The sequence below is a fragment of the Cheilinus undulatus genome, linkage group 2, assembly GCF_018320785.1.
Source record: "Cheilinus undulatus linkage group 2, ASM1832078v1, whole genome shotgun sequence".
Lineage (NCBI taxonomy): Eukaryota > Metazoa > Chordata > Actinopteri > Labriformes > Labridae > Cheilinus > Cheilinus undulatus.
The window spans coordinates 38,423,383-38,450,247 of record NC_054866.1 but is presented as its reverse complement, the minus strand read 5'-3'; the positions used below and the strand labels follow the sequence as shown (position 1 = coordinate 38,450,247).

The 26,865-nt window shown below is 38.7% G+C and overlaps 1 protein-coding gene across 1 annotated transcript in view; it reads right to left on the bottom strand.

Annotated features, from left to right (window-relative positions):
• The window catches only part of ptgir (prostaglandin I2 receptor), a 45,423-nt gene extending 35,059 nt beyond the window's left edge, over positions 1-10,364 (bottom strand). Inside the window, exons 1-2 of the mRNA XM_041811750.1 lie at positions 10,151-10,364; positions 8,924-9,981 (exon numbers count right to left, since the gene is read on the bottom strand). Coding sequence (XP_041667684.1) covers positions 8,924-9,757 — 834 coding nt within the window. The 5' untranslated portion in view covers positions 9,758-9,981; positions 10,151-10,364. The remainder of the gene's footprint in view (positions 1-8,923; positions 9,982-10,150) is intronic.
• Positions 10,365-26,865: the final 16,501 nt, after the last annotated feature.

The following is a 26,865-nucleotide window of genomic DNA, read 5'->3' as shown; positions in this document are numbered from 1 at the left end:
GGGATGCACCGATGCCTCGTTATGTCATCATTATATGTGGCATGAACGGATATCAATAAATGATGTTTATCTGTTGTGTCCACTCAATTTAATTCTGGCATCTGGTATATCTAGCTGCTTATTCAAATAAGAGATTTTTACAGGGCAGAAAAGTGTTCAGTTAGACAAACTCTGCTCTGATGTCATGGTCAAACATGAGAGAAAATGTTGGTATACTAGGAGTCTTCAGGACTTTTTTAAATCAGGGATCATGTAAATAAACGGCACGAAAAGTCAAATAATTCATAGGAGAATTTTGATAAGCCTTTCTATGCAAACCAGGAGTGACCCAGCTTTCATAATAAATCATGCACATTCTAAAAAGACATGCAAATGTCTGCAGTGTTTTGCTCTACCTCTGGTAAATTGAAATAGAAGTATGTGCATAGAGTACGCACATCCAGGAGGTCAGTGCCCATTTTTCCACTGTCATTTATGCAGTGCTCCCTCTTTTCAGCTAAGTTGGCAGACAGGACAAACTTTTTATTCATTCTGTAAGATAAATAATTTTAACGATAACATTGAGGTTCACAGTGAGGGGAATTTGGCTCACCTGTTCGTGCTACAGACTGGTCAGAGGAGTAATATCAGGGAGCTGATTGACCCCGAGCAGTGATTAGTCATGTGTCTGTTGTTGTTTAATGTGTCTTAAAAGCAAAGCCCCATTAGTTTGTAAGCAGCTCCAGCTGTCTGCTGCATGTCTCAATCTGTGCTACATATATCTAATTTAAAACATAAACATCTTAACACTGGTTACAGACAAATATTTATATGAACAGGGGACAAACATCGTGCAGTGTTTTGCTCCTATGTCTGCCTTTAAACTCCTCTTCAGGCAACAACTAGTGTTTTGATTGATCACATGTGTGTCCATCAGGAGTGCAACTATGAAAAAAATAAACCACGGTTCAAAACATATCAGCCACAATTTTGCTGTCGCTGATGTGAAAGCTTTCATTGACCCACTACATGCTTGAAAAGATATAATAACATGCTTATAATTTGCACAAACAAAAGTCATCTAGTCATCAGATCTGTTAAAAAATCAGAATTGAACATTAAGGCCTGGAGTGTGAACATAACCTAAGAGAATGGAAGGAAAAAGCCCAGTTAACATATACAAGTTGGTAGTCGTAGAACTACAGTGTAACTCTATAGGAAACAGTTACTTTTACTCTTCATCCCTAAAAGCATCACGTCAGACCATATTGCTCCATATTGTGTATTACTGTTGCTATTTTTCTGCTCAGATACTACAGATAATAAACTGGATAATAGTAAGCTACATCTGTTGAAAAGCATCTTTGTTTTACTCAGAACATTACTCACATTTCTACCGCTTTGACTCTTTATCCCAAAGAAGACAATGAAATGCATCATATTGTATCACACTGTATTGTTTTAGATTCTACAGTACCAAACAAAACCACGTCTATTCTTCCTAAAATATGCATGTGATCTAGTAAATGAAGAGCAGTAAAGTTACATAATGGAGCTCTAACAGTAAGTGGAGATGAATTTTCCTTGCTGTATTTTCACGTTTGACCAGCAGTAGTATTATATTCAAGGATTTGCATGTTTCATGTGACCTCAAACAAATCAAACATCTTTCAAAGACCAGCAGCGGTGATAACATTCATTGCACCTGCTTTAATTGGTTTATGACACTTTATCTTTTACCACCTATTTACTGTAACTGCACGACACTTGGTTTAAATCAGCCAGAAATGACATAAAACATCCAAGTCCTGCGTAGAGTGACCAGCCTGGGAAGCTGGTGTGAATAATGTAGAGGTAAAACATTTTCAGACAGAGGATTCTGCACTTGAAATCAGGTCAACCCGCCACGAAAAAAACTACAAACCTTTTCTGAGAAATTCCCACACATCTGATCAGCATCTTTCACCACCTCCAGACCTCAGCATCACGTGAACTTCTGCCAACACAAGGATGAATACCCTCATTCTGATTTCATCCAAAAGTAATTTAGGAAAAATAAGATTTTGCAACCTGATCTTTAAATACAAGTGAATATTGTTTTTCTTTCTGTGAGATAAAGAGAAAGGGAAATAATCTTAGTCATTGTCAATTTTTCATGCTTTTTTACAAGCCTACATTTTGTATTGCCTGTTTTACGTCTCTGCTAATGAAAGACACCTGCTGCGAGGAAGTCTGTTCTTCATTTTAAAGCGCCTTTCTCCAAGGTGTATACAGTTACATAAAGTCCTCTTAAATAAGTGGATAAGCAGAAACATGCTGCAGCTGGAACACATTTGGTGTTGACACACTGTTATGTACCTACACAAAAATGCGGCAGTGTGATTGTGTTGTGTATGTGAAAGGTGTCAAAGTAGCTCTCATTGAAAATGCCAAATTCTACATTTTCATTGCACTAAACAGATTTATTTCTTCTTTCAGCACCTGTTGTGCTTCAAGAAAACAAACACGTTTGGTGTTAATCATGAAGCCAACTCTGGAAACGTGAAGTCTGCTGAAATGCATTTTATCACCTCTGTCTCACTTCTTTCTGTCAAAACCACAAACTTGTACATGTTCAGGAGCAAACAGGCTCACATGAGCACATACACGCCAACTAAGACGACACATGAATCACTAATTACCTAATGATAGGCTACTGAATTATTCAGAATGACAAACTGCTGATCTGACCGACCTGTAGACAGGTTTGTAGAGATGATTAACTGATGAAAATTGATGAGAATGTCTAAAAATTAGGGTTAGAAGATAAACTGTGCCACATAGCAACAAAAAGGGAGGCTCTAAAACAAAACTGCCTCTTTATTAGGAGAGGAATAATGCACTCAAGCCATGATATGACATATATCACAATGCTGGGTTCATGACATGGTTTTTAACACTTTTTTTTAATAATTGTTTATATATATATTTTTTTTTTTTCACCATTTTGTGTTAAAATTATATATATTAACAGGTTGAAACTGTCTGCTGCAATTGAATTGTTTTTAAATTTTTCTATTGTGTCATGTGATCTATGCTACGCCATCTGTCGTCATCAAAGAGCTCAACGTTATCGCCGACTTTTTACCTGTTAAGTTCACTGGTAGCAGGCGACAGCCATGATTCGCAGCTCCGCCAATCAGAAACATCACTGTGATGCTCCGGGATTCTGGGTAATGTAGTGCTGTCACCCCAGGTTGCAAATAAACTGTTTTTTTCAAAACACGTTCAATATCTTACTCGTTTTTTGTATTCTACATGAGCATATAGCTTCGATATCCCTTTTTAAATATCTGGTTAACAACCATTAACCAGTTTTGAGAGACAAGGCCTGGCTAGTCTGTAGATTTGTAAGTGTTTGGTGTGCTGTGTTGATCCTCCTGTTCTACACCACACACTTTATCCTCCAGTTCATAAAATATTGTCATGTTATTCAGTGTTTATTCTGAACTGGACTTAAGATCACAAGTTGGATGACATGCTATGCTTCTTAGCCAATTTATCAGTATGTTTTGGTGTCTCAAGCTTTCAGCTTATTGCCATTTACCATGCTGTAAAATATTTAATATGCAATCTGCCATGTTGATCTTCTCTTGCGTTTTTGCAGACTGTTTCTGTCTTATCCATGTCTTACTCATATTACTTCAACACCCCCACTTTGCAACAAGACCATGACTTCCAACCGCAAAGTTTTCACATGCCTGTCTGTACGCCTCTCTCTAGCTGCTGATGTTGAAAAAACAAAGCCAAAAGCAGAGCGTGCCCTCTGACAGAAAAAAAAGTACAGTATACATTTCTGTCAAATCAATTGAAATAGTCAATATTTAAATCCTTTTTTTTGGTATAGTAATTTATTGTTATTCTCCTGCCTTTTACTGTGTCATTGGCCATTAACTGAAGCATGAAAATAGGTCGGACCTTTCGAAACAGCACGTTTTCTCAGTTCATTTCCAACTGACACACATACGACACACACTTCTACAGCCAAAGCAGAAATGTTGAAGTTATGGTTTCAGTTTCCTGAAGTCTGACTCAGACGGTGTTGACAAGTGTGTATACCCATTGCCGTCCATTCCCCTGGGGCCCTCTCAGTCACAATGTTCGCATGTACTGTGGCTTAGTCAAACCTTGAGGCTGAGTTCGCCACAAACCATCACGGGGCAGACAGTGAGTAGCTGGAAAAGACTGAGAGCATGAACAAACACTTCCAAGTTCTTCCTGTAAATGGCTTCATCATCGGATAGACGTTGTTAAAAAGGCTGACCAAAATAATTGAAAGCAGAGATTCCTTAATAACATAAATCATATGAATCACATCCTCTCAGCTGGTGCACAATATTTCCTGGGGGGCACAGACAGGAGAAAGGTTCATCTAAGTTTCTTACAAGAAAAGCTCTGCCCTGTGGCTGGACCAGTCCTCCAGGTTTGGCACACTCTTCTCAACAGTGACATTATTGGAGCCTAGAAGACAAATGTGCTAAACAAATACACTCATGCACAGTGACAGCATGCCTTGTGTGGTGAAGGCTGCATTCTCAGTCACACCTTTTACTGCTGGAGCCAGAACAACCAAACACAACCATTAAGAAGACACCGACAGAGCACACAGACCAAAATATCAACCGTCACCATGCCAGCTGAGCTTTCTGAGTACACAACGATTCTCTAAGATGGAAGGAACTACTTTTACAAGCTCAAGAGTTTGGGAATCTCCTTCAGACTTCAACAAACCTACCTCCTAATAGAGCCAAATCAATAACAAAAGCAGTATCAGAAATGCCTACTTCCAAAATACAGTACCTAGTTTTCACCATATAACCCACAAAAAATCTACTTGTTTCAGATGAAAGTACTCATTTTTCACCGCTCTGAAACAGTACCACATGCAAGCACCCCAAGCTGTACTGTACTCATGAAAAGTGACTGTATATGGCATGGACGTAGTCTCAGTGACATCATCCATTGGTTTCTGCAGAGGCATTATGGTGTCCACCATATTCAGGGAGACTTTAGACACTTTTTAAGACCTGAAGAAAAATTAATACCACTTTTTGCACAGTAAACTGTCAAAAATGAGAGGCATGAGATTTCTCGGTACACTAGACCAGGACTGAATTTTCTGATTTCATGAGTATTTACGAAATGTCAAATGGAATAGGGCAGAGCGATTGTTTGGGGTCAGAAACACTCAAATGGGACTATTTCTTGCACATTTAATGCATATATTCTATCAATGTGCAGTAAACTGATAATTATCATAACACATTTTGTTGCTGAGCTAATTTTATACAGTTTAACTATTAAAAAGCAGAATAATGCCTTTTTCAGGGAAGACCTGTTAAAATAAGAGTGGGCTGCAAGAATCTTTAAGTACCTAACCAGGTAGCCAAGACGTTAGAGCACTGGGCTAGTGTTTCACAACAGTACAGAAAATTTAGATCAACCTAAACTAAATTTCCTGACTTATGGAGAATATTTATGAAACAGTTTATGCAGGAAGATGGTTAGAATTACGTAAGGTTGGCTTAAAAACAAAGATTGGATAAGGACATGTTTTACCTCTCAATGGTAAAATTCAGAATGTAATTAAATTTCAAATGAGCAATTTAAGAATTCTTAAAGATCTGGAGGAACCCTGCATAAAGGAGATGCTATGTCAGCTAGTGATGTCCCTAAGCAAAAACTTCCCATCAGATTAAATGCAAATTATATTTGTATTGTCACTGTGAGTTGGTTTGCAGAGGTTTCATCTGCAGCCTTTTATCCTTTCTGCAGGTTAACATCAACGATCCTGTGCTGAATATGGTCAGTTATATGAGAGAATAACCTCACGCAGTCTTTAGACTTATTATTATGAATAAGAGCATTGCAACATCACTTCCTGCTTTCCAGTATGACCTCACCCCCGTCTGGGGGAAAACAAGTCCTCAGATTGAATAGCAGTAGGTTAGAAAACAGCGGTCACAATAAAATTAAAAGCCATTTTGTTGTGTTTCGTGCTTTAAAAATTTAAAAATCTGTAATTTAAGGCAAATATGCTTTTTTCAAATGACAAGAGTGTCAAAGAACAGTTCTGTGTGTTTTAGCTGAAACTAGAGCAGAGTAAAGCGAGCAAATCTTGGATCGGTGCCGTTTTCTTTCTGACTGTAAGCTACAATTGCTCTGTGACGGCAGGAGCTGTGGTCTGCCTACCTGTTAACAACTTTTTCACACACTCACCAACTTATTACCCATATTCAAGTGTTAGGATCAAACACACATAAGGTATGTGATTTATCCAGAGAGCGAATTTTTGTCCTGTTCTGTTTTTGAGTGTCATCTTCCGTGCTGGAGCCTGCTTTTGGGTCCCTCACTACCTTGCATCATGACAACTTCATTCCCATTTCCTTGATCAAAATAGAGCTAAACTGTACAGTTCCCATAAGATGCTATCAATGCCAAAACAGTTAGTTGTTGTTTATATTGAATTGAAGAGCACTGTGGCAGCGAGGCAGTAGTCATTGAGTCCAACTTCTTTAACTGTAAGTAGCAGAAGGTTATTTTGTATTTAGAAAGAGCGTTTGACAAAAAAGCCTGAATTTGTAAAAAATGTTAATAATAGATCAACCAACTTATAAAACTGGTCCTTAATACAAAGTGATCTGAATTTAACAGTTGAGCCAGCCAGCTGCTTGCATGACAACCTAACTTTGATCAATCTATAAACAGAAAGACAGGTTGGGCTAAGGCGGATCTTCAGCATCTTTGCACACAGCTACAACCACTGACTAATAAACTCAACTGCTCCTAGATAAGCAAATTTATGCATAAAAAAATCCCCCTGCAGGAACAGGGCTGTAAAGATGTTAGTTTCTGCTGTAGAAAATGGGGTTTCTGTAACTTTCAGAGTCTCAAGTGGGCTGCTTCATAGTTTAGCATTGGTTTCATTTTTATACTCCACAAGTTTTCAATTGTTATTAAGCAACAAAAAAAAATGAATTTTTGTAATCCATATTTCATAAAGTCAAAACAAACCATGTAGCATTAGTTGAGAATGGAGTTTTGGCACATCCTAGTTTGTTTGTGGTTGATCTACCTGTTTTTAGGTTATCACTGGACCAAGAACTGTTTCATTTTCCCGTTACAGGATTTTTTTTTATTCATAATTCTACACATTTATGACCGTTCTGAGTAACTGACTGGTAAACCTCCAATTAAAAGGAAGTCCTCAGTCATAAAACCACTGAACCAGGCAATAAAGCACTGACAGTTGTAATTTAACCTCTATACAGTGTTATCTGTACACAGATGCTGTTTCGGGTGGTGTTGGTATGCGATCAGTACACTGGAAATAGGTAGATTCCCAAATCCACAGTATATCTGAGGGGAAAATTCACAAATCAGTGAAACATCTGTGTCTCATGCTGGAAACTCCCCTCTAGTGCCGGTGAGAAGACACTTTCACAATCTGAGACTCATGTTGATGATAACTAAACAAAAAAAGCATGGTCTAAAAATTCCAGTTTTCTGTTCCCCATTTCCCACAGAATGACACCTTACTTAGGCAACAGCATGGCAGAAGGGTTCAACCCATCTTACCTCATTTTGTAGTGTTTTTTTGTTGTGTGTTAACACTCCTTTAATAGCATTTATCATTAGTATGTTAGACAAAGATGCTACCATCACTCAACTTTTGAAATGACTCACTTGATGATCTGTTATCATAACAGAAGAGCTGCGTGTGGTAAGTCTAGCTGCTGATGAGGTAGCATATAACAACCAGCAGTGCATCAGTTAACCTCTAACTCCTATTTCTGAAGTGTACGACTGCTCTGTGATCAGGAAAGCCACCTTGATCACATAGGAGCCCTCTAACCCCCTCCACCACTCCTTCCACTAACTGCCATCAGACAGACAATACCAAGTCCCCTTGATCCAGAAAAAACATGTACAAAAAATACTTAATTCCCTCTGCAGTTACCACAAATGAATGAGGTTTTTATTTATGTTGTAGCCTTGCCAAAGAAGAATTTCTGTCACTTCTTGGACAGTCAATTAAGTTTATCTATCTTTCTATCTATAGCACAGGATACAGGTATATGAAAGCAGCAAGCAGCTGCAGAAAAATATTAATGCAATGGCATAAGGATCTTCATATTAAAACGCTTCTCAAACTGTTTAGGAAAGAAAAAAAGGTCTGCAAATATCCTTGGGTGGCTGAAAATAAGCTGGGTGGTCCAGCAAAGTATCATATTTTGGAAAAGCTGACCACTTAACTTTAGTTTTCGTGAGAAAGTTTGGTTTGTGTTTAAAATATTTATTAAATCTTAAGTTTTAAAATTGGAGAATATTACAGAATATGATTTAGCAGCAGAAGATCAACCAGTATGAGCCTGCATACATTAAGTACGGTTTTACTGCATCAAGTTAGGCTTGATGAATGTAACAAATTCATTTTAATAAAAGAAATTCTAAACAAGTACTGCTGCTGGTACTGTTGGTAGATGAATTACGAAAGACTGTTTACATTGAAGTGATTGAATAAATGAATAACAAGACCATAAATGTTAAAAATGGAAATATATTAAGAGGCTGCATGTTTATTTTTTCATAAATGGAGTCTTGATGTACAAGAAATTTAAGAAAGTTTGCAGGAGACGGCCCCACCAGAGGCAAATGTCATGTGGGGGGTCCCGAGCATGATGAAGTTTCTCAACTCATGGACTACATGACACACCAGGGTGTTAGCCCTTTCTTTTTCCAGTGTACTTGTTTCACAAGTAACATGATGTGATTCAGAGGTCAAAATCTAAAAAATGCTGAGCACAGGCCACAAAGTGTGACACAGAGGGCGTTAACCATAGAAAAAAAAAAAAGGGAAATCAAGCTCCCCCACACACTGAGGGAAGGTCAGAGGTGAACTCACCGTGAGCGGCAGGGAGCAGACAACGAAGATGACTGTGATGAGAGCAAGCAGCACCAGGTGGTCCATCTCCTCTTCTCCCTGTCCAAACCAGGCCAAACTCAGCTTCCTCTTCCTCGCGTTTGACCCGACCGAGCCGCGTCTCATCAGCTGGTTTCTGTGCATCTTGCAGAGGCTGACAATGACTGAGCCGTTGCACACAAACACAGCCAGGATCAGCAGAGAAATGAGTGAGGAGTAGGACACGGAGAAGGCTCTCACAATGTTGGCCCGCACATCTCCTGTTGCATCCATGTCGATGAAGCACCACGTCCCAGGACAGTACTGTCTGAATTTGCCAAAGCCAGCATATGGCAGGAGGCAGAAAGTCAAAGAAAATAGATAAATAAAGAAAAGGGTGAATTTTGCAAAGCTGCGGCGAATGTGCCCTGAGTAAAAGTAAGGATGACTGAGAGCCAGGCAGCGTTCCACAGCCATGGCACACAGGATGAGTGTGGGCGCCAGGCCGAAGAAAATCACTGCAAAGCCGAAGAGTTTGCACAGGCTTTCACCACCCAGCCCGATCAGGGATAAGTTGCGGGCGTAGCAGATGAACACCATGGGGCTGAGGATGCAGGTGCCCAGCAGGTCAGTGAGGGCCAAGCCGGTCACCAGGATGCAGAAGACGGAGGACCTGGAGCGATGTTCCTTCTGGTGCACGCCGAGGATGAAGAGAGCCAGAAGGTTTCCAACCACAGCAGCCAGGAACATGATGGTGCTTGTTACCGGAGTGCCATCGCCATCAACAGTCAGAGTGGTATTGCAGGTGATGTTATGGCATGATTCACTAGGAAGCATGTTTTTGGTAATGTTTAAGTTACTGTGAAGAAGTACGGCTCCTCAGTTTGGGATAAATAAGAAATCCCCTGACAGAAAAGGGGAAGTCTGACCTTTTGATACCATTATGTGGCCTTAAAGAAATCAGGGATGTTTAGTGAGACCAACTATGCTGTGTAGACGTGAAACATGATAAACATCTGTCCTCCTCTCTGTCTGGGGCTCTTTCATGCACACATTATTCTCTGGAAAGAAAGAAAGAAGTGCTGCTTAGTAAAACCTTGAAATATTAAGACTCCTAAAACTCTAATTCGTACAAAAAGGCTGCACCGTTTTACCTAGACATGTTAGCATTTTCAGCTCCATGTAAAACATTTAAGCTAACTTCTTTGTCACTGTGACAGGTTAACTCACCTTTATCTTGATGAGTAAGCTGACACACTCGGCTGTAAACTCCTTCTTCTTCTCCTTCAGTTTCTTTCTTCTCTCTCAGAAGATTCAGACACGTCGCTAAAAAACTTTTACACCTTGTGTGAGCCGATATTTATCCACGGAGTTTAAAAGTACCGCGTGCCGGTAACGTTCCGCTGTTACAACCGACAGAGAGCGACTGCACGCGCTCCGTGTGGGCTCTGCTTACTTTCACCCTCTGTCACTATCTGCACCTCCCAGTCTATGTTAAATCCCGCCTACTGTACTCAATGTATGCCCAGAAGGAAGCTGAAAATTCACAGATAACCCACGTTTGGTAATTCGAAATATCACGTTTTTCCTTTGTATCCCGGCAACAACTTTTTCTTTTGTGATATTTTGTGCGTCTAAAGGCACTGAGTGTCAAAAAATCTGTATAAAACCTCCTTTCCATTTCAGCATAGGAAACCCCCCCTCAATATTACAAATCAACTAGAGAACTGTAAACACTTCTAGCTTGTTTAGCACTGTACGGAAGCCCCGAGAAGCAACCAGGGTAGTTATTCTACTCTGTTTTCCTGTGATAAAAAGTAAATTTGATTTGTTTTATCAATTTCTTGAGAAATTAAGCCGTTATCACGGGAAAACCATTAGTGCTATCTCGTGAAAAGACATAAATGAACAAGATATAAATCAAACGGACATTATTTGTTATCGCGGTAAAACAGAGAAGATTAGAATTTGGATTTTCATCTGCCAAGAGCTTCATTATTGACTTATTATTAGGTTTGAAAACCCAGTATAATCCATTTTTGAGTTCTGCATACGCTTGTTGGTTTGGCAGTGGTTTCCCTTGATTTAAAAAGAAATTAGGCTATGTGTTAAGTTAAAATGCAAGTTTCTAGCTTTGCATAAATATTCTTAAAATTGATTTATTTTCTTAAAAACACAAAATATTGAGAATGTTTTCCTGATTAAGAATAATTTATGTAATGTAAGCTACATAGCAAAGCCTGGCAAATGGGAGATGAGCCTTTGTGTTCTTTTTTGTAGGCAGTGGTTTTGGCCTTGGAACTCTCCTATGGCTGCCATTTTTGCCCAGTGTCTTTCTCATGGTTGAGTCATGAACTCTGACCTTAACTGAGGCCAGTGAGGCCTGCAGGTCTTTGGATGTCGTTCTGGGCTCTTATGTGACCTCCTGGATGAGTCATCATTGCATTCTTGGGGGAATTTTGCTTGGCTGACCACTCTTGGGGAGATTCAACACTGTTAAGTCATGATTCAACAAGAAGGGGCAATTACTTTTTCACATAGGGCCAGATAGGTTTAGATTTTCCTCCTTTAGTAAATGAAATCTTTTTTTTAGAAACTGCATTTTCTATTTACTTGGGTTGTCTGTGAGATATAAAAACTGGTTTGATGATCTGAAACATTTAAGTGTGATAAATATGCAAAAAATCAGGAATCAGAAAGGGTGCAAATACTTTTTCACAGCACTGTATATCTGTAGCTTTTCTACTTCTCAGTTGTAGAAGGCAGGGATCCCAGGTGCACAGATCAAACAAGTATGACTTGGCACCAGATTCAGGTAAGGAGAATAGATTTTTTTTTTTTAAATCAAAGGTAAAAATTAAAATGAAAATAATTTTTATTGACTAAAACAGAACTAAAACTATAGAACATTTTATTCTAAGACAAAGATTAAAAATAACTATCCAAATAAACACTATACATTTTCAACAGGTGTTTCACGTGAAATAAAAACACTTGTGTTTTGAGGATGCAGAAATTATGGCACGGCCATTCAGGCCGACACCAGTATGTAAATCCAGTAGGCATAAACAAATACAGCAGCAGACACTGAAGAAAAAAAAAAAAACAAGTTTATAATCACGAAAACAATCAAATAATTTCTGTCAGAGCAAAGGCAAATCTTGTAAGATATGTGTCTAAGAGTGATACTGGATGCCGTGTGTAATGGAGGAAATGGAAAATGGCCCAACCACACTCCTGAAAGTGAGCTAAGCAACTTCCTGTTTCATTTTTCACATTTCCAGCACAAGTTACGACTCAGCAGTTTTATTCTCTAGAGTTTGGATGATGTTTAGTATCAATTGATTGTATTGTGTGAGTTTATCTTGGTCTTGTTAACACATTTAACACAACCAACAACAGTTTTAGCCCCTTGTTCACATTTCCCACATAGTCCCACAGCCAGATCACATAACAGTGTCATTAGGAGAGGGTTAACAGTTCTGATGTTGGTATTTTCACAGAGTTTGTGACAGTAATATTAGTAATATTTTATGATTTAGTCTTTATACAGCTCCTTATGTGCAAATATTTCCATAACAATGGTTTCCTAACTAATGTTTGTGCAGCCTTAACTGAAAGCTAAACGAGGTAAATCCTTCAACAATGTGGATCAGCAACTCTGGGGGGGATTCATTCTTCCTCAGGGTGAAGATTATTGTCTTGACCCTCTTGAAAAGAGAAAAAAGTGAAACCAGAGAAAGTGCTATTTCAAAAATACAATTAGTTCTAATGTTTACATGACAGTGAAAAAACATGGAAAAAGATTTTTTTTCACACCAAGATTAAGAGTACTGGTATGGGAATCCACCAGTAAATGTCTTTTATTTAAATCTGACCACAACAAAAGTATGGAATAATCATCAAATGCACCTCTGGTTTTAACTGGACCAGTCTCAGGATCCTGAATACTGTCTCCTTCATAGTAAGAAATAATGACCTTTAGTTTAAGTTTGTAACCAACATTATTTATTTATGGAAAAATACTGCACTTTGGACCTATCTGGACCAAGACATGGGATTAAGCATAAAGACTGGATAAAAATCTATGGTTAAAAATGCCTCCTTATGGAGGCCCTGGAAGGACATGTATGTTTACATTTCATTTTACTCAGTTTCCCATTAAAACTCGTAAATTTAAGTTGTTTTTTTGAGAGCACATTATGATGGGAAAATCAGCTTTATTGTGCCAAGATAACAACGTAAATAAGTTGCAGTCTTTAGAAAACAATCTAATCAACCTAACCTTGTATCATGTAAGACGTGTAAAATAAAATACTTGTAAGTTTAGAAGTGTTTTTTATTTTATTACTGTATCATACATACACTCATATGCCCAGCTCCAATGGGCTTTCATGACACTAAGAATTTATGATAAGATAAGTTATTCCTTTATTAGTCCAAAAGGGGGAAACTCCAATTTACAGCAGCAAAAAGTATTTTAGGCAAAGCGGGCCATTGGTGACAATAACACAATAGAAATAGAGGACAAATAAAAGTAGTGTACACAAGAGCATTAATAAATACAAAAATAGTGAATATAAAAAATATATATGAAATTAAACGTAACGTTTAATCTATCCAGGATCAGTGTGAACAGTAGCTATAGTATAGCAGCAATTTTACCAGAAACTGACCACATTTCTTTCTTAAAACAAGAGCAAAGAGCTACACTGAGAGCTTTTTATGATGGATAAGATGTTTTCACTCTTCTGCTGACCTGCTTTGGCATGAGTTTCTGATAGTTAAGGGAGGGTTGAGTTGTATAATAAACCAGCATGTATGGTTGCCGCTGTAGCTGTGATTAGCTCAGATGTCGCTATTGTATAGCAGCAGTTCTTTATTAAAACAAGAGCAGAGAGCCACACTGAAAACTTCTCATGACAGAGAAGATGTTTTTGCACTTCTCCTGTCTGGTTTTGAGTGTTTTACGCCGACAAGATCCTATGTCATAAACTACAGCAGCGCCTATTACTACCATAGCAGCGTGCTACCTCATTGCGTCTTGACGCTCTAATTGGCCCAAATGAATGTGACAGACAGAACATTTGTCCAATCACCTTCTGGGGATTTTTTGAAAAGTCCTGCCTTCCTAAACACTTTGTATGAGAGGTTTCCCAGATGACTGTGAAATACATCCATGCAGAGGATTTTCAAAACGCTCTATCCGGCGTGTCAGGTTAGGCCCTCTGTACATAGTAGACTATTGACACAGTTTTTTTTTTTTCAGGTAGACTTTAGTGGCCTACTTCAAGGTGGCTTCATGACCCTGTTTTAAATCCCAACCCACCAGCTGAGAAAAACTGAATGAGACGAAGCACACAGGTCACAGAACTGCACATAACACAATTTGATTCAGATTGGAGAATGATAACATAAAGAGGAAATTGAAGTTGTGTTTTATTTTTAGGGGTGACTGTGGCTCAGTAGGTCAAGTCCCGCAATCGGAAGGTTGTCAGGTCTGATCCCGAGCTTCTGCAGTTACCTTGAGTCCTCAGTCCTCCTCCTATTTAGAACCGAACTGAAGTAGCTCAGTCTTTGTTTATCCCAATCAGCATAGCAGAAGCTTTTATTCCTAAGGTCAGCAGTTTAAATGTGACAGTATACTGTAACACAACACCCCCGTATTACAGTACCCATTTCTACATCATTTATCATATCAAAAAACTATACCACATGAAAAGTAAAACATTTTACACAAGTTAAAGAACTTTTTAAAACTCAAAAACCCACAGAAACATTTGACAATTATTATTAGATATAATTACCAAAGCTTCTCCACAGGTAATGATCTTAAGTAATCTTTTTTTGTAATTGTATTTACCATTTTATCATTTGAGAGTGGATTCCATTGCAACATTTCCCACGTTACTGAGGGATAAGATAATTTGATGTTGTTTGGAGATCTCACCTTTGATTATTATACAATGAATCATCACTTTTCATCATAATAGAATCATAGAATAGAATATTTCATTTTCCTTACATAATTTTAGTGTAGTAAAAGTATGAAATGTCATCAACTATACAGAAAGCTCATTTAAAAAATGTGTTACACAGCAAGGGCAGGAAGTGTTGTGTCTGTCTTGTGTTTTCCTGATTAAATTTTCGGTCCCACAGGAGAAAGACCTCATTCATGTGTTTGCCCACGTGTGACCCGTGATGACTAAAAAAAACACAGAGTGACGTCTTTAAGGCTTGGTTCGATTGATGTGATTGACCCAGGGGGGAAGCTCTAGTAACAGCCAAGATAAGAGTTGACCATTTTATACATGCATCTTGTTTGATTAAACCTTCTCTGAAGACTGTGAGATGATGTCTTCTAAGGAACGCCTTTGGTTTGTTTTCTTCCTGGTACCTTTTCAACTGCAATGAAAAATGGTTGAATGTCTTATACAGCATGTGATCAAGGAGGGGAACATGGAGAAACAAATAGGAAATGAAAAAGGACTCTATGAATAAAACAGGATTTCAGCATAAAACAAAAAAAATTGATTGTGATAAATGATATAGATCCATATGTGTTAGGAGCTCAGGACCAGATTACTTCCCAGGATGAAGGCATGATCTTCTCTAATTAACTAGCACTGCTTGTTGCCTTGTTGGTTGGGTAAGAATATTAAGGTAAGCCAATCTGAGGTAGAGGAGGGCATGTCATAGTTTGCCAGTACTGTCTACTGGTCAAACGAGGCTTTTCCACTATGACTTTTGGCCACACCAAGCTGTGCTACACCGAGCCGTGCCCAGAATGGTCCTGCTCTGGAGCACCCACCCCATCTCCTACTTTTATAGGAAGATCTAACATTTAAACCTAAACTTAACTACAGAAAAAAGAACTTGTTATGGATCATAAAGGAAGCATAAGGTGCAGATAACTTCCAACTTGTCCACTGAGCTGTCTGTGAGTTTTTAAAGTGAAATGGGACATTAAGGGAAAAATGTTGGACCTACTTTACATCTCTGTTGCTGCAGAAAGACGCTGACATGGCTTAACCAAAGTGTGTGAAAAGGCCAAAAAAAGCATGAGATTAATCGCGATAAAAAAAATATGTGCACTAAATGTGGACCTTGATTAATCACCAATACAACGGTGCCTCCCTAATCCATCATCTACTGGCAGTACATGGATATTTTGATTTGCTTCTATGGCCTCTACAGCTCCATAAAACCCCTTAATTTTCATCATTAAGTTTTACTTCCTGAAGTCATATCAAACAAGAACTACCTAATTCAACAATGCTGTTTTCTGTGTCTGGTGAAGTTCATCTGCACCAGATGTTTTTTCCTCAATAAAAGTGAGGAAAAATGGATTGAATAATCATTTCTTTCCCCCAATAGTTTTATTATATGATCTACTTTGGCACTCTTTAATACAGCAGTACTGCTGTACTTTTTCAACTTTTGCAGTTTTCAGTCAAGTAAACTGGGTTGACTGATGGATCCTGCAGCCCAAAACAGAGGTGCAGATTACAAAAAACACTGTTTTGGCTATTGTAAAAGTCTTTTTGGTACATGTTAAAGAATAAAATTTCCAACATCTAATCCAAAACTGAACCTCAGCAGAGGTCAGATTATAGGAGAACCATCTGCATGCAAAATCCTTAGAGATACACCCGCAAAACTTCTTAAAGTTGCGCTGTGGAAAATTGCAACAACACATGAATACGTCACCTTTACTACTGTAGCCAGAGGGAACAATGGACTTCAGGAGCCTTTTTTACTTCTTAATGGTCTCTTTTCTTGACAGCTTAAATAAGACATAGCACTAATAAGGTTCCCACAACCAGGAAAATAACCATGAATCCAAACTGCAACAAAGTAATTGCATTTGACCAGTTTCTTCCACCAGCTCACTTCCTGTTGCTGTTTCTGTAAATTGTCAGAACATGATGATTTCATGAGTCCTAATGGCAGTCGGGTTTCTCCTGTTTTACGCAGTAAATAAAAGTGTTGATTCACAGTCACACAGCTGGTAGTGGGTGGTAGCTCACTGGCACTGGCTTCTGTTATACCGTTACACAAAGACATGCAAATATTTATTTTTTATTATATCTCCTTTTCAGTATCACTTCATCTCTCCAAGCATTTCTCCTTCTCTGAAAGACAAAGATCTATTTTACTTTGAACACTACTGTGCCACCTGAAGACATGACTGGCATGCAGATTGTTTACAGAGGCTGTGATCATAGAACAAAGCAGGATGGCAACTTTAAACAAACAGCAGACAGAGATGCAGATTTATTTGTACAATTTATAGAATTTGTGAACATACCACCTGAGACACATCATAACACATGGGTAGTTTACAACTATTTTAATGATACATAAGCAGTTTACATTTAGTGCAACAGAGCTTAATTTATATTATTTATAACGTTTATAATGAATGATGCAGCTGCTGGTGTTTGTCAGTGTGTAGTGACTCGGGGTTATTTAAAAAAACATGCAGAACAGATGAAATAGAGACTCAAATTTAGGATGTATGAAGGCTAATGGGATGGATGGAAGGATGGCTAATGTTAGACCAGTAAGTGGGTGGATGGGTGAAGAGGTGAACCGGAGAAATTGATCAGTTTTGAGATAGACATGGATGGATGGATGGATGGATTGATGGATGGATGGATGGATGGATGGATGAATGGATGGATGGATGGATGGATAAATTGAATGGATTATGGATGGATTAATTGGATGGATGGATGGATGGATGGATGGATGGATGAATAAATTGGATGGATGTATGGATGGATGGATGTATAGATGGAAGGATAGATGGATGGATGGATCAATTGAATGGATTATGGATAAAGTGGATGGATGGATGGATGGATGGATGGATGGATTATGGATGAATAAATTGGATGGATGTATGTATGGATGGATGGATGATAGATGGATGAATAAATTGGATGGACAGATGGATGGATGGATTGATGGATGATAGATAGATAGGTGATGGATAAATTAGCTGGATGGATTGATGGATGGATGAATAGATGGAAAGAGGGGTGGATGGATAGATAAATTGGATGGATGGATGGATGAATTGGATGGATGGATGGATGGATGGATAGATAGATAAATTGGATGGATTATGGATGGATGGATGGAGGGATGGATGGATGGAGGGATGGATGGATGAGGGATGATGGATAGATTGGCAAGGTGGATGGATAGATGATAGTAGATGGATAAATTGGATGGATGGATGGATGGATGGATGGGTAAAAGACAAAAAATTACAATGTATAAAATCTCTTGAGTTTTGATTAGGATGAACGACTGTTGGGTTGATGGTTTAAAAGATGGACCAAACACTGGCTAAACATTAGAGACAATGATGACTAGATTGGTTGACAGATAGAATCAAGGATGAAGAAAGAACATTGGAAGATTTGTACATATTGATTTATCTGGATCTCTTTACACCCACTTGACAGAGAAATTAATGAGTCACTAGAAATTGATTGAAAATTGCTCAGTAAAATGCTTTTTAACATAACTGCATTAAGATACATGCTTTATTGGAGCAAAACTTTAAAACATATTACATCATATCCAAAAAATTATATGACTTTGCTTTCCCTGCACTCTGTTCTGGAAGAGGATTAGAGAATCTAAACCCCAGATCAATACTGCTGGTTTTTTTAACCAATTAGATCAGTTGCATTAGAAAAATGACCCGTGGTATGTGCACATATGCATGTCTCGTCAAGACTTGTTGCTCTATTACATTGATATGTTTGGTCTGGTAAACTCCAATTTGTCCTTCAGATAAATCCAGGAGAAATCATCTTCCTGCCATACGGCACTAGAAGAGAATGAGGTCTGATATGACCATGTCTAATCTTTTTTTTGCTGTCACTGAAAGAACCAGGGTTATGAACATAATTACCACAAAATGGATGACTTTCCAGAAGACCTTGCGCATTTATCATAACTCATAATTCACTTGAAGACAGTGGAATTATCACATTGCACTGTCAAGAACAGAATTGTGAAACAGAGGGAGCCCAGGGATGTTTGGTTTTGGCTGCATTTGAGGTTCATTCCTAATTGAATGCAGAGGCAGGATAAGAAGAGAACAGCTGAAAGAGAGAAAATAAGAGGAAATAAAAACAAGATCCAAGCCTTCATCTATTGTTTCTATTTTTAATCAGCATGATTGCTGTTTGTTAAGAGTCTCCTCTGTAATTTTAACAGCGTGTTTCCATAGATTGATAACGATCAGGCCTGTAAGTCATGGAAATGCTAATCACTGAATCATTTAGTAGGTGTGCAGATGTTTTCAGACATGATGTCTGAGAGGTTTTTACCCATGAGCACTCACAAGTTCTTTACATTGTTATTACTTTGAGAAAACAATCAATAAGAAAGAGATTTAAGCACTGATACAGCAGTGAAGGTGCATGGATATATTTTGCCTTTTGATACAAAATAGTTACTTGATGATTATTTGTAGTGACATCATGTTAACCTGGAGATTCGTGATGGAGGAAGTGAGTCCGTTTTGAGGTCTGGGTGTAATTTTCTAGCTCATTTAAACTTTCCATAAACTTTTAAAGTCCTGCAGTTTGATCTTTATAAAAAGGCTCAAGTGGTTGACCTCTTCAGCCCCAGTCTAGTCTGTGATTTGCAACATTAAAATGAGTCTGCAGTATGAATAAATCTCATATTGGTCATGTTACTGTTTATACAGAGAAATACAGAACTGTGTAATGAGCTATTAAAACTACAGATTGAACTTTCTACCCTCACATATCCTCAAAGATGCAGAATTTAACAATAGCTCACACTGCAGTTATAAATCGATACAAAAATGGAGAAATAAAGGTGCATCTAAAAACTACAATATGAAAGTGTTTGTTTTATTCTGGGATTTCACTCAGGAAATGAAACTTCCATATATTCAAGATGTATCATTACAAAGTAAAATATTTCAAGACGTTTTCTATTCTAATCTTGATGATTGTGACTTACAGCTCACAAAATCTATCTCAAAATATTAGAATATCACAAAAAACAGTCCAAAAAGATGATTTATGATGTAGAAATGTTGACCCTCTGGAAACATGCCCATCTATGCACTCACTAATTGCCTTTTGCACAAATAACTGCTTCAATGCAAGGTGGCATGGAGCCTATCAGTCTAGCAGCCTTCACCTCATCTGTATTGTTGAGTCTGGTGTCTCATCTTCCTCTTTACAAGACCACAGAGATTTTCTATGTGGTTCAGGTCAGACCAATTGGATGGCAGAAAAAACAGTTTCTGATAGTTTTGGCTTCTTTTGGGTAGGTGCTAAGTCCTGCTGGAAATGAAGATGGAGATGGAAGCAAGAAGTGCTCTAAAAGGTCCTGATAGAAGCTGACAGCATTGACTCTAGACTTGATAAAGACCAGTGGACCAACAGCAGCAGATCACATGGCACCTCAAACCATCACTGACAGTGGAAACTGAAAACACTGGACTTCAAGCACCTTGGATTCTCCGCCTCTCTGAGCTTCCTCCCCTGGGACCTTGATTTCCAAATGAAATGCAAATTAACTTTTATCTCCTTAGCTCACGTGAGATGCTTATGACGTTGTCTGTGGTTCAGGAGTGGCTCAGCTCTAGAAACACAACACTTGTAGCCCATTTCCTGGATCCATCTGTGTGGTGGCTCTTGACACACTGGTTCCAGCCTCAGTCCAGTCCTTGCAAAGCTCCTCCAAGTTCTCCAATCTGCTTTGTTTGACAGTCCTCTGAAGGCTGAGCTCATCCCTGTTGCTTGTGCTCCTTTTTCCTACCTCACTCAACTTTCCATGAATATGCTCTGATACAGCCTCTGAGAACAGCTTGATCTTTCATCAGTGACCTTCTGTGGCTTACCCTCCATGTGGAGGATGACAATGATTGTCTTCTGGACATATATCATAACATTTTAAATTATTGGATTTTTGATTTTCATGAGCTGTAAGCCACAGTGATGAAGATTAAAACAAACATTGTGAAATGTTTCACTTTGTGTACGATAAGTCAAGAATATATGGAAAATTAACTTTGCTAACATAATATCTAACTTTAGAATTAGCAATGATAGCTACTTGGCTAACATAGTTTTCTTAACTTTAGATTTGGCTACATAAGTTACATAGGTCATCTATATAGCTAATGTTGTTTTATTATGTAGATCAAGATACGTTAGCTTCATAAGTCATCTGCTTCAGTAGCTTGAGCCTTAACTACATTAGCTACATTAAAGTGTTTGCATAGAAGACATCCTTTTCTCATGAACCAACTGTTTATTTGGCTTTATTAAGCATTGTGTAATTAGGTGTTGCAGGTCAGGTTTTTGACTCTTGGTATCCTAAACTCTTACCTGTAGCTTAACCCTAACTGGAAGTTCAAACCGATTGTTTAGACAGTTTTAGCGCATATTTCAGTTCTGGCACATGTGGCATCCCACTGTAGTGGTCTGAGAGCTACGGTCTGCAGCCAGACTGTTTTGAAATACACTTTGTAACTCCTAAGGCCTTTAAACAAAGTGATTTCCTGAAGCCTGAGTGATTAAGCTGAAATAACATACAGCAGAGTCATCAAAGATTTCCCAGATGTGGTTATGGCACAGTGGGAACAGGAGAGTTATACTAATGAGCTGGACAGTACACAGGCACCTTTAATTCAGAAATAATGGAGGAGGCCTGCGTTGGTTTACCTTGTTTGGTGTAATTCAGACGGAATGGAATCTGATGATGTTTCTCTGCTAACAGAGGCTACATTTTTTCTTCTCGCTGCAGACTCTGTCTAAACAGGCCTTCGCTGGCATGGCGTCACCTCACACTTCACTCTCTGCACATAGACTGACATTTAAGATGCTCAGTTTCATCACCTTCAGATTCACTTATGCAATCTTGAAAATTCTCTCCTGGGAAGACCGAGCTCAAAGGAAACATACATCAGTGGGGTATAATAGCGTTCTTTAAATTACCTGTATAAATACCTAAGAGCCTGTTAAATCATTTTACACTGAGGCTCAGAGTTCTCTGTCTACCTGTGTTAGGATTATTTGGCTGCTACTTCATGAGGTGCTCATGACCCTTTCTCTTTTTTCATTCCTCACATCGTGTGTTGGTGGGTGCATGTGAAATAGATGCCCCCTCATGAGCGCTTCAATGGTGAGATTGTCTAAAAGGCTGCACAGTTTCGCCAGATCCCCTACTGATAAATCCTTGCAAGGATGCAGAAAAGACTCCAGGGGGATATCAACATGGTTACTAAACATTCTGTGAGAAATAAGAAATGAAATACTGTCTCTGCTGACGTCCTGAACAGATGTTCGTCATATCCCACTGAATGAAAAAAGAAAACACCAAAGTGAAATATCACTTCAAGACAGGGAGAATCCCTGATATTGAGTGTAGTTTCCCTTCCCAGAAGTGTTCAAAGAAAGACGTTTCATTTCCTGTTTGCTCTTTCGTACCAGTAATTGACAGACTGATGGTCTTTGAGGATCAGTGAGCAAGTGAGGGAGCAGCTCTGGGCTTGGGCTTGCTTATGATGAACAACTTTTTGGATATAGACCACAGCCATTAAGCCAAAACAGATTTTGGGCTCCTCCCATTTTTTGTAATCATTGCTGAGATGTTTCTACGACTTGATTAGAGTCTACCTGTGGAAAATTCAATGAATTGGACATGATTTGGAAAGGCACACATCTCTCTATAGAAGGCTTCACAGCTGACAATGCATATCAGAGAAAAAACTAAGCCATGTGGTCAAATGAGCTGCCTGCAGAGCTCAGAGACAGGGTTGTTGCAAAGTGCAGATCTGTGAAAATCCTGCTGCACTGAAGATTCCCAAGAACACAGTGGCCTACATAACTGTCAAATGGAAGAAGTTTAGCACAACCAGGGCTCTTCCAAGAGCTGGTCGTCCAGCCAAACTGAGCAATCAGGGCAGAAGGGCCTTGGCAAGAGAGGTGACCAAAAACCTGATGGTTCCTCTGATTGAGCTCAAGAAATCCTGTGTGGAGATGGCACAAAGTTTTGGAAGGACAACCATCATTGCAGCCCTCCCCTTACCTGGACTTATGGCAGAGGGGCTTGATTGAAGCCTCTCCTCCGTGCAAAACTCATGAAAGCATGGTTGGAGTTTGCAAAACAACAAACACCCAAGGACTCTCAGACTGTGAGGAACAAGATTATCTGGTCTGATGAAACCGAGATTGAACTGTTTGGTCTCAGTTTTAAACCTTATGTCATCACCTGCCAGAAACCATCCCCACTGTGAAGCATGGTGGTGGCAGCATCATGCTGAAGGGATGTTTTTCAGAGGCAAGGACTAGAAGATTGGTCAGGGTTGAGGGAAAGCTGAATAAAGCAAAGTACGAATAAATCCTCAATGAAATCTGTTCTGCAACATTCAGGACCTCCGACTGGGCTGAAGGTTCATCTTCCAACATGACAGTGACACTAAGTATACAGCCGAGACGACACAGGGCTATCTTAGGAACAACTCTGTGAATGTCCAAGAGTGGCACAGGCAGAGCACTGACTTAAACTATTATCTCTGGCAAGACTTGAAAATGGCGGTCCACTGATGCCCCAATCCAACCTGATTGAGCTTGAGAGGATTTGCAAAGAAGAATGGCAGAAAATCCCCAGATCCAGGAGTGTAAAGCTAGTGTCATATTCAAAAAGTCTCGAGGCTGTAATTGCTGCCAAAGGTGCTTCAACTAAGTACTGAGTAAAGGGTCTGAATACTTATGTCATACTATTTCTTTTTTGTTTTTTTTTCAATAAATTTGAAAAAACTTCTAAAATTCAGTTTTCGGCTTTTGGTGATGGGGTACTGAGTGTAGATTAATGAGAGAAAAATGAATGAATCAATGATTGTTGGATCAGGCTGCAACATAACAAAAGAGTACTCTCTGAATGCCCTGTGTATCAGTGATACTTTCAGTCTTTTTTATTTCCAAAGAGCTAAAATTTCCTCACAGGAGCTTAAAGAAGTTTTATTTTTATTACTATGTGTTCTTCACGTACTCGTACATAGTTGTGTTGCTTATTTTGGAGAAAAATCAAGTCTATAAAGTTCAGAAAAACAAAAAGTCTTTGTAGTACTGTTTGTAGTTGAAAATGGGTCATGAGGGAATTTTCAATAGTCCACGTCCCTTTTGAATAGAAACCATTATAAACTTAGGGGAACCAAGCTTCAAAAGGCTGGGGGAGGAATTTATAAATATGATTTTTTTTCTTGGAGAATCACACAAAGATTCCTTTAATTTGTTCAAAATTAGAAATATTTAAAGGAACATTCTCTGATTTGTAAAACCACTCATTTGTTAGGTAGTATTTAACAGTGTTTAAGTAATGCAGAGTAATGCCAGGTAAAAAATTGGCTGTTTAGTTGATCAAATTATTAATATTTCAAATGGGTATTCATTATTGCCTTCATATTTACAAGACAGTGAAAACAGGAAATCATGTGGGAGGAGAGTGGAGGATCACACAGAGCAGAGGTCAAGGGTCTGGCTTGAGCCCAGGATAGTTGGAAGACTCACTAACAATGAATAGAGTTGTTAAAACTTAAAGGGATACTTCAACATTTTGGCAAATTCGCCCATTGCCATAATTCCTATAGTCTTAGTAATAGGTTTGTTTCCTTTAGTTGTCGGTGCAAGCTGTTTCTAGATCTGGGGTGACCGATATCCCGGCTGCACATTTAACACTATGTTAGCAGACAGTATTTTTTGCTTTCCCTCATCAAACTCAACAAATACAAAATCCAACAACTCCAAAACACTCTCGTGGACAAGTTGTGACCTGCACATTCACCACGCTATGAAATAATCATGGAACATTATGAGACGGAGATGTTTTAAAGTTAAATGCAAAGCCAGAACTACACTCCAGACATGGTTGCTGCCCTGTGTCACTCCGCCCAGTGGTTAACTCAAGAAATAGTTCCGAGTATTTGCTTCATGTGTCGTAATATTACATAATTATACGTTATTATTTCATAGAGTGGTGAATCCCACCCAGGACATTATCTGTTTGAACAGTCGCCCTTGGGTAGATGATACAGGACACTAAAAGCAGCTAGGTTAAAAAAATATGTTTTTATGCAAAAGTGATAACTGTCTTGAATGCTGCTTGTGCAATATGCATCTTTTGCACACCAAAGAAAATTTGTGCAACAACAACTGCAGAATGTGAATATCATGTGTCCTGTGATGGTGGTTGTGTGTTTTTACTATTTCTTTAGGAACTTTGGTTTTTATATCTTCTATTATGGGTTTTAATATGGTTCTTATTTATTTATTTATTTATTTTCATTTTTTATGGCTACAATTTTAAAGCACTTTTTACTATCATGGCACCATAAGGATTTCATTTGATTTCATTGTTGTACAATGACAGTAAAGACTATTCTATTCTAATTCATTTTTTCTATAAAAAACAAAAACAATCCATCAGAGACATGTGCACAAGAATCCCAGTGATCACTGAACAACAGGCAACCTCTAAACACAATTATACATATCTAAACACCCTGCCCAAGGGCATCATGGGAAAACTGCCCTCATATCCCCAGATTTGAAGTGACAGTGGGCGGAGCTTAAATCAATAAGCACTGTCAAATAACTCCAATTTCACTCAGAATGGAGGTAAAATTACACTTGGGGAGTTACATCAACCTTAAAATGTTTAACACTGAGATGTCAACACCAGTGTTGACAGCAATTTATACTAAACCAGTTTGAGATTTTTTAAAAGCATTTCTCTGTGAGAGTAACTAGCAGTGGACTTCACATCTTGTTAGCGCATAGCTCGTGTTTTGTGCAACAGACAGTTGTTGAAGAAGCACGCCAGTGCAAAGATATGAAATGTGATTTTATATGATACAATCAAGTTGTTGCGTGAACACTCGAGTCCTTTTTCTCAAAAATATGAATTACGGCTGTAGAAATGTCTTTCTGTGACTTAAACATGATGAAACCTGCAAAGGCTGAATGTCCTTGCTGGACTCTTTGTTGGAAATTTGAAACACTTGAAAAGAAAAGTTTTGATATGATGCAAACAAAAAATGCTATACAAAGCTTTTGATGATGTTCAGGTATGAATAAGGGGTTTGATTATCACCAGGTGTTTCAAGCATTAAAATTGTGTGATGAGTGTGGGAGCTCAAAAGAAGCCTTTGTTTAAAAAGGAGGCAGTTGAGGTGGTTCAGGCATCTGATTAGTTTGCCTCCTGGTCACCTTCCTGTAGAGGTCTTCCAGGTGTCTTACTGGGAGGAGACTCCAGGGAAAACTCAGTGGAGAGATTATACATCTCAACTGGCCTGGGAACCTCTTAAAATCCCCCAGGATGAGGAAAATGTAGCCTTCTGGCACTACAACCTGGTCTCAGATAAGTGGAAGAAAATGGATGGATTTTCCCATCAGTCTTTGTCCCAAGCTCTCACCTGGTCACAAGCTTTAAGTAATGACAGAAAGAATGAGATACAGGCAACTTAAATGAGCCTTGGAGAAAGGGTGAGGGGCTCAATCAGAATGGAGCTCGGAGTAAAGCCGGTGCTTCTTCACATCTGATGATGCCAGTTGAGGTGGTTTTCTAATCAAGACATTCCTGGGAGCCTTCTGATGGGGGCTTTCAGGCATTTCTAAGTAGGAGGAGACCCAGGGTTAATCCAGAATATACTGGAAGGATAAAATATCCCTTCTGGAATTGGTATGTCTCAGTTTTTCCCTGGAAAAGTTGTGAAATGTTACAGGGAAGAGGGTCTGGATTAACTTGCGTAGCCTGTTGTCAATGCAATCCATGATTTTTTTAAATGTAATGTAAAGGAATGTTGCCTCTGGGAAATGCAAAACTATGAACATGTGTTTCCAGTGCAGTGGTAAATGAGGTATAGGAATAAATTT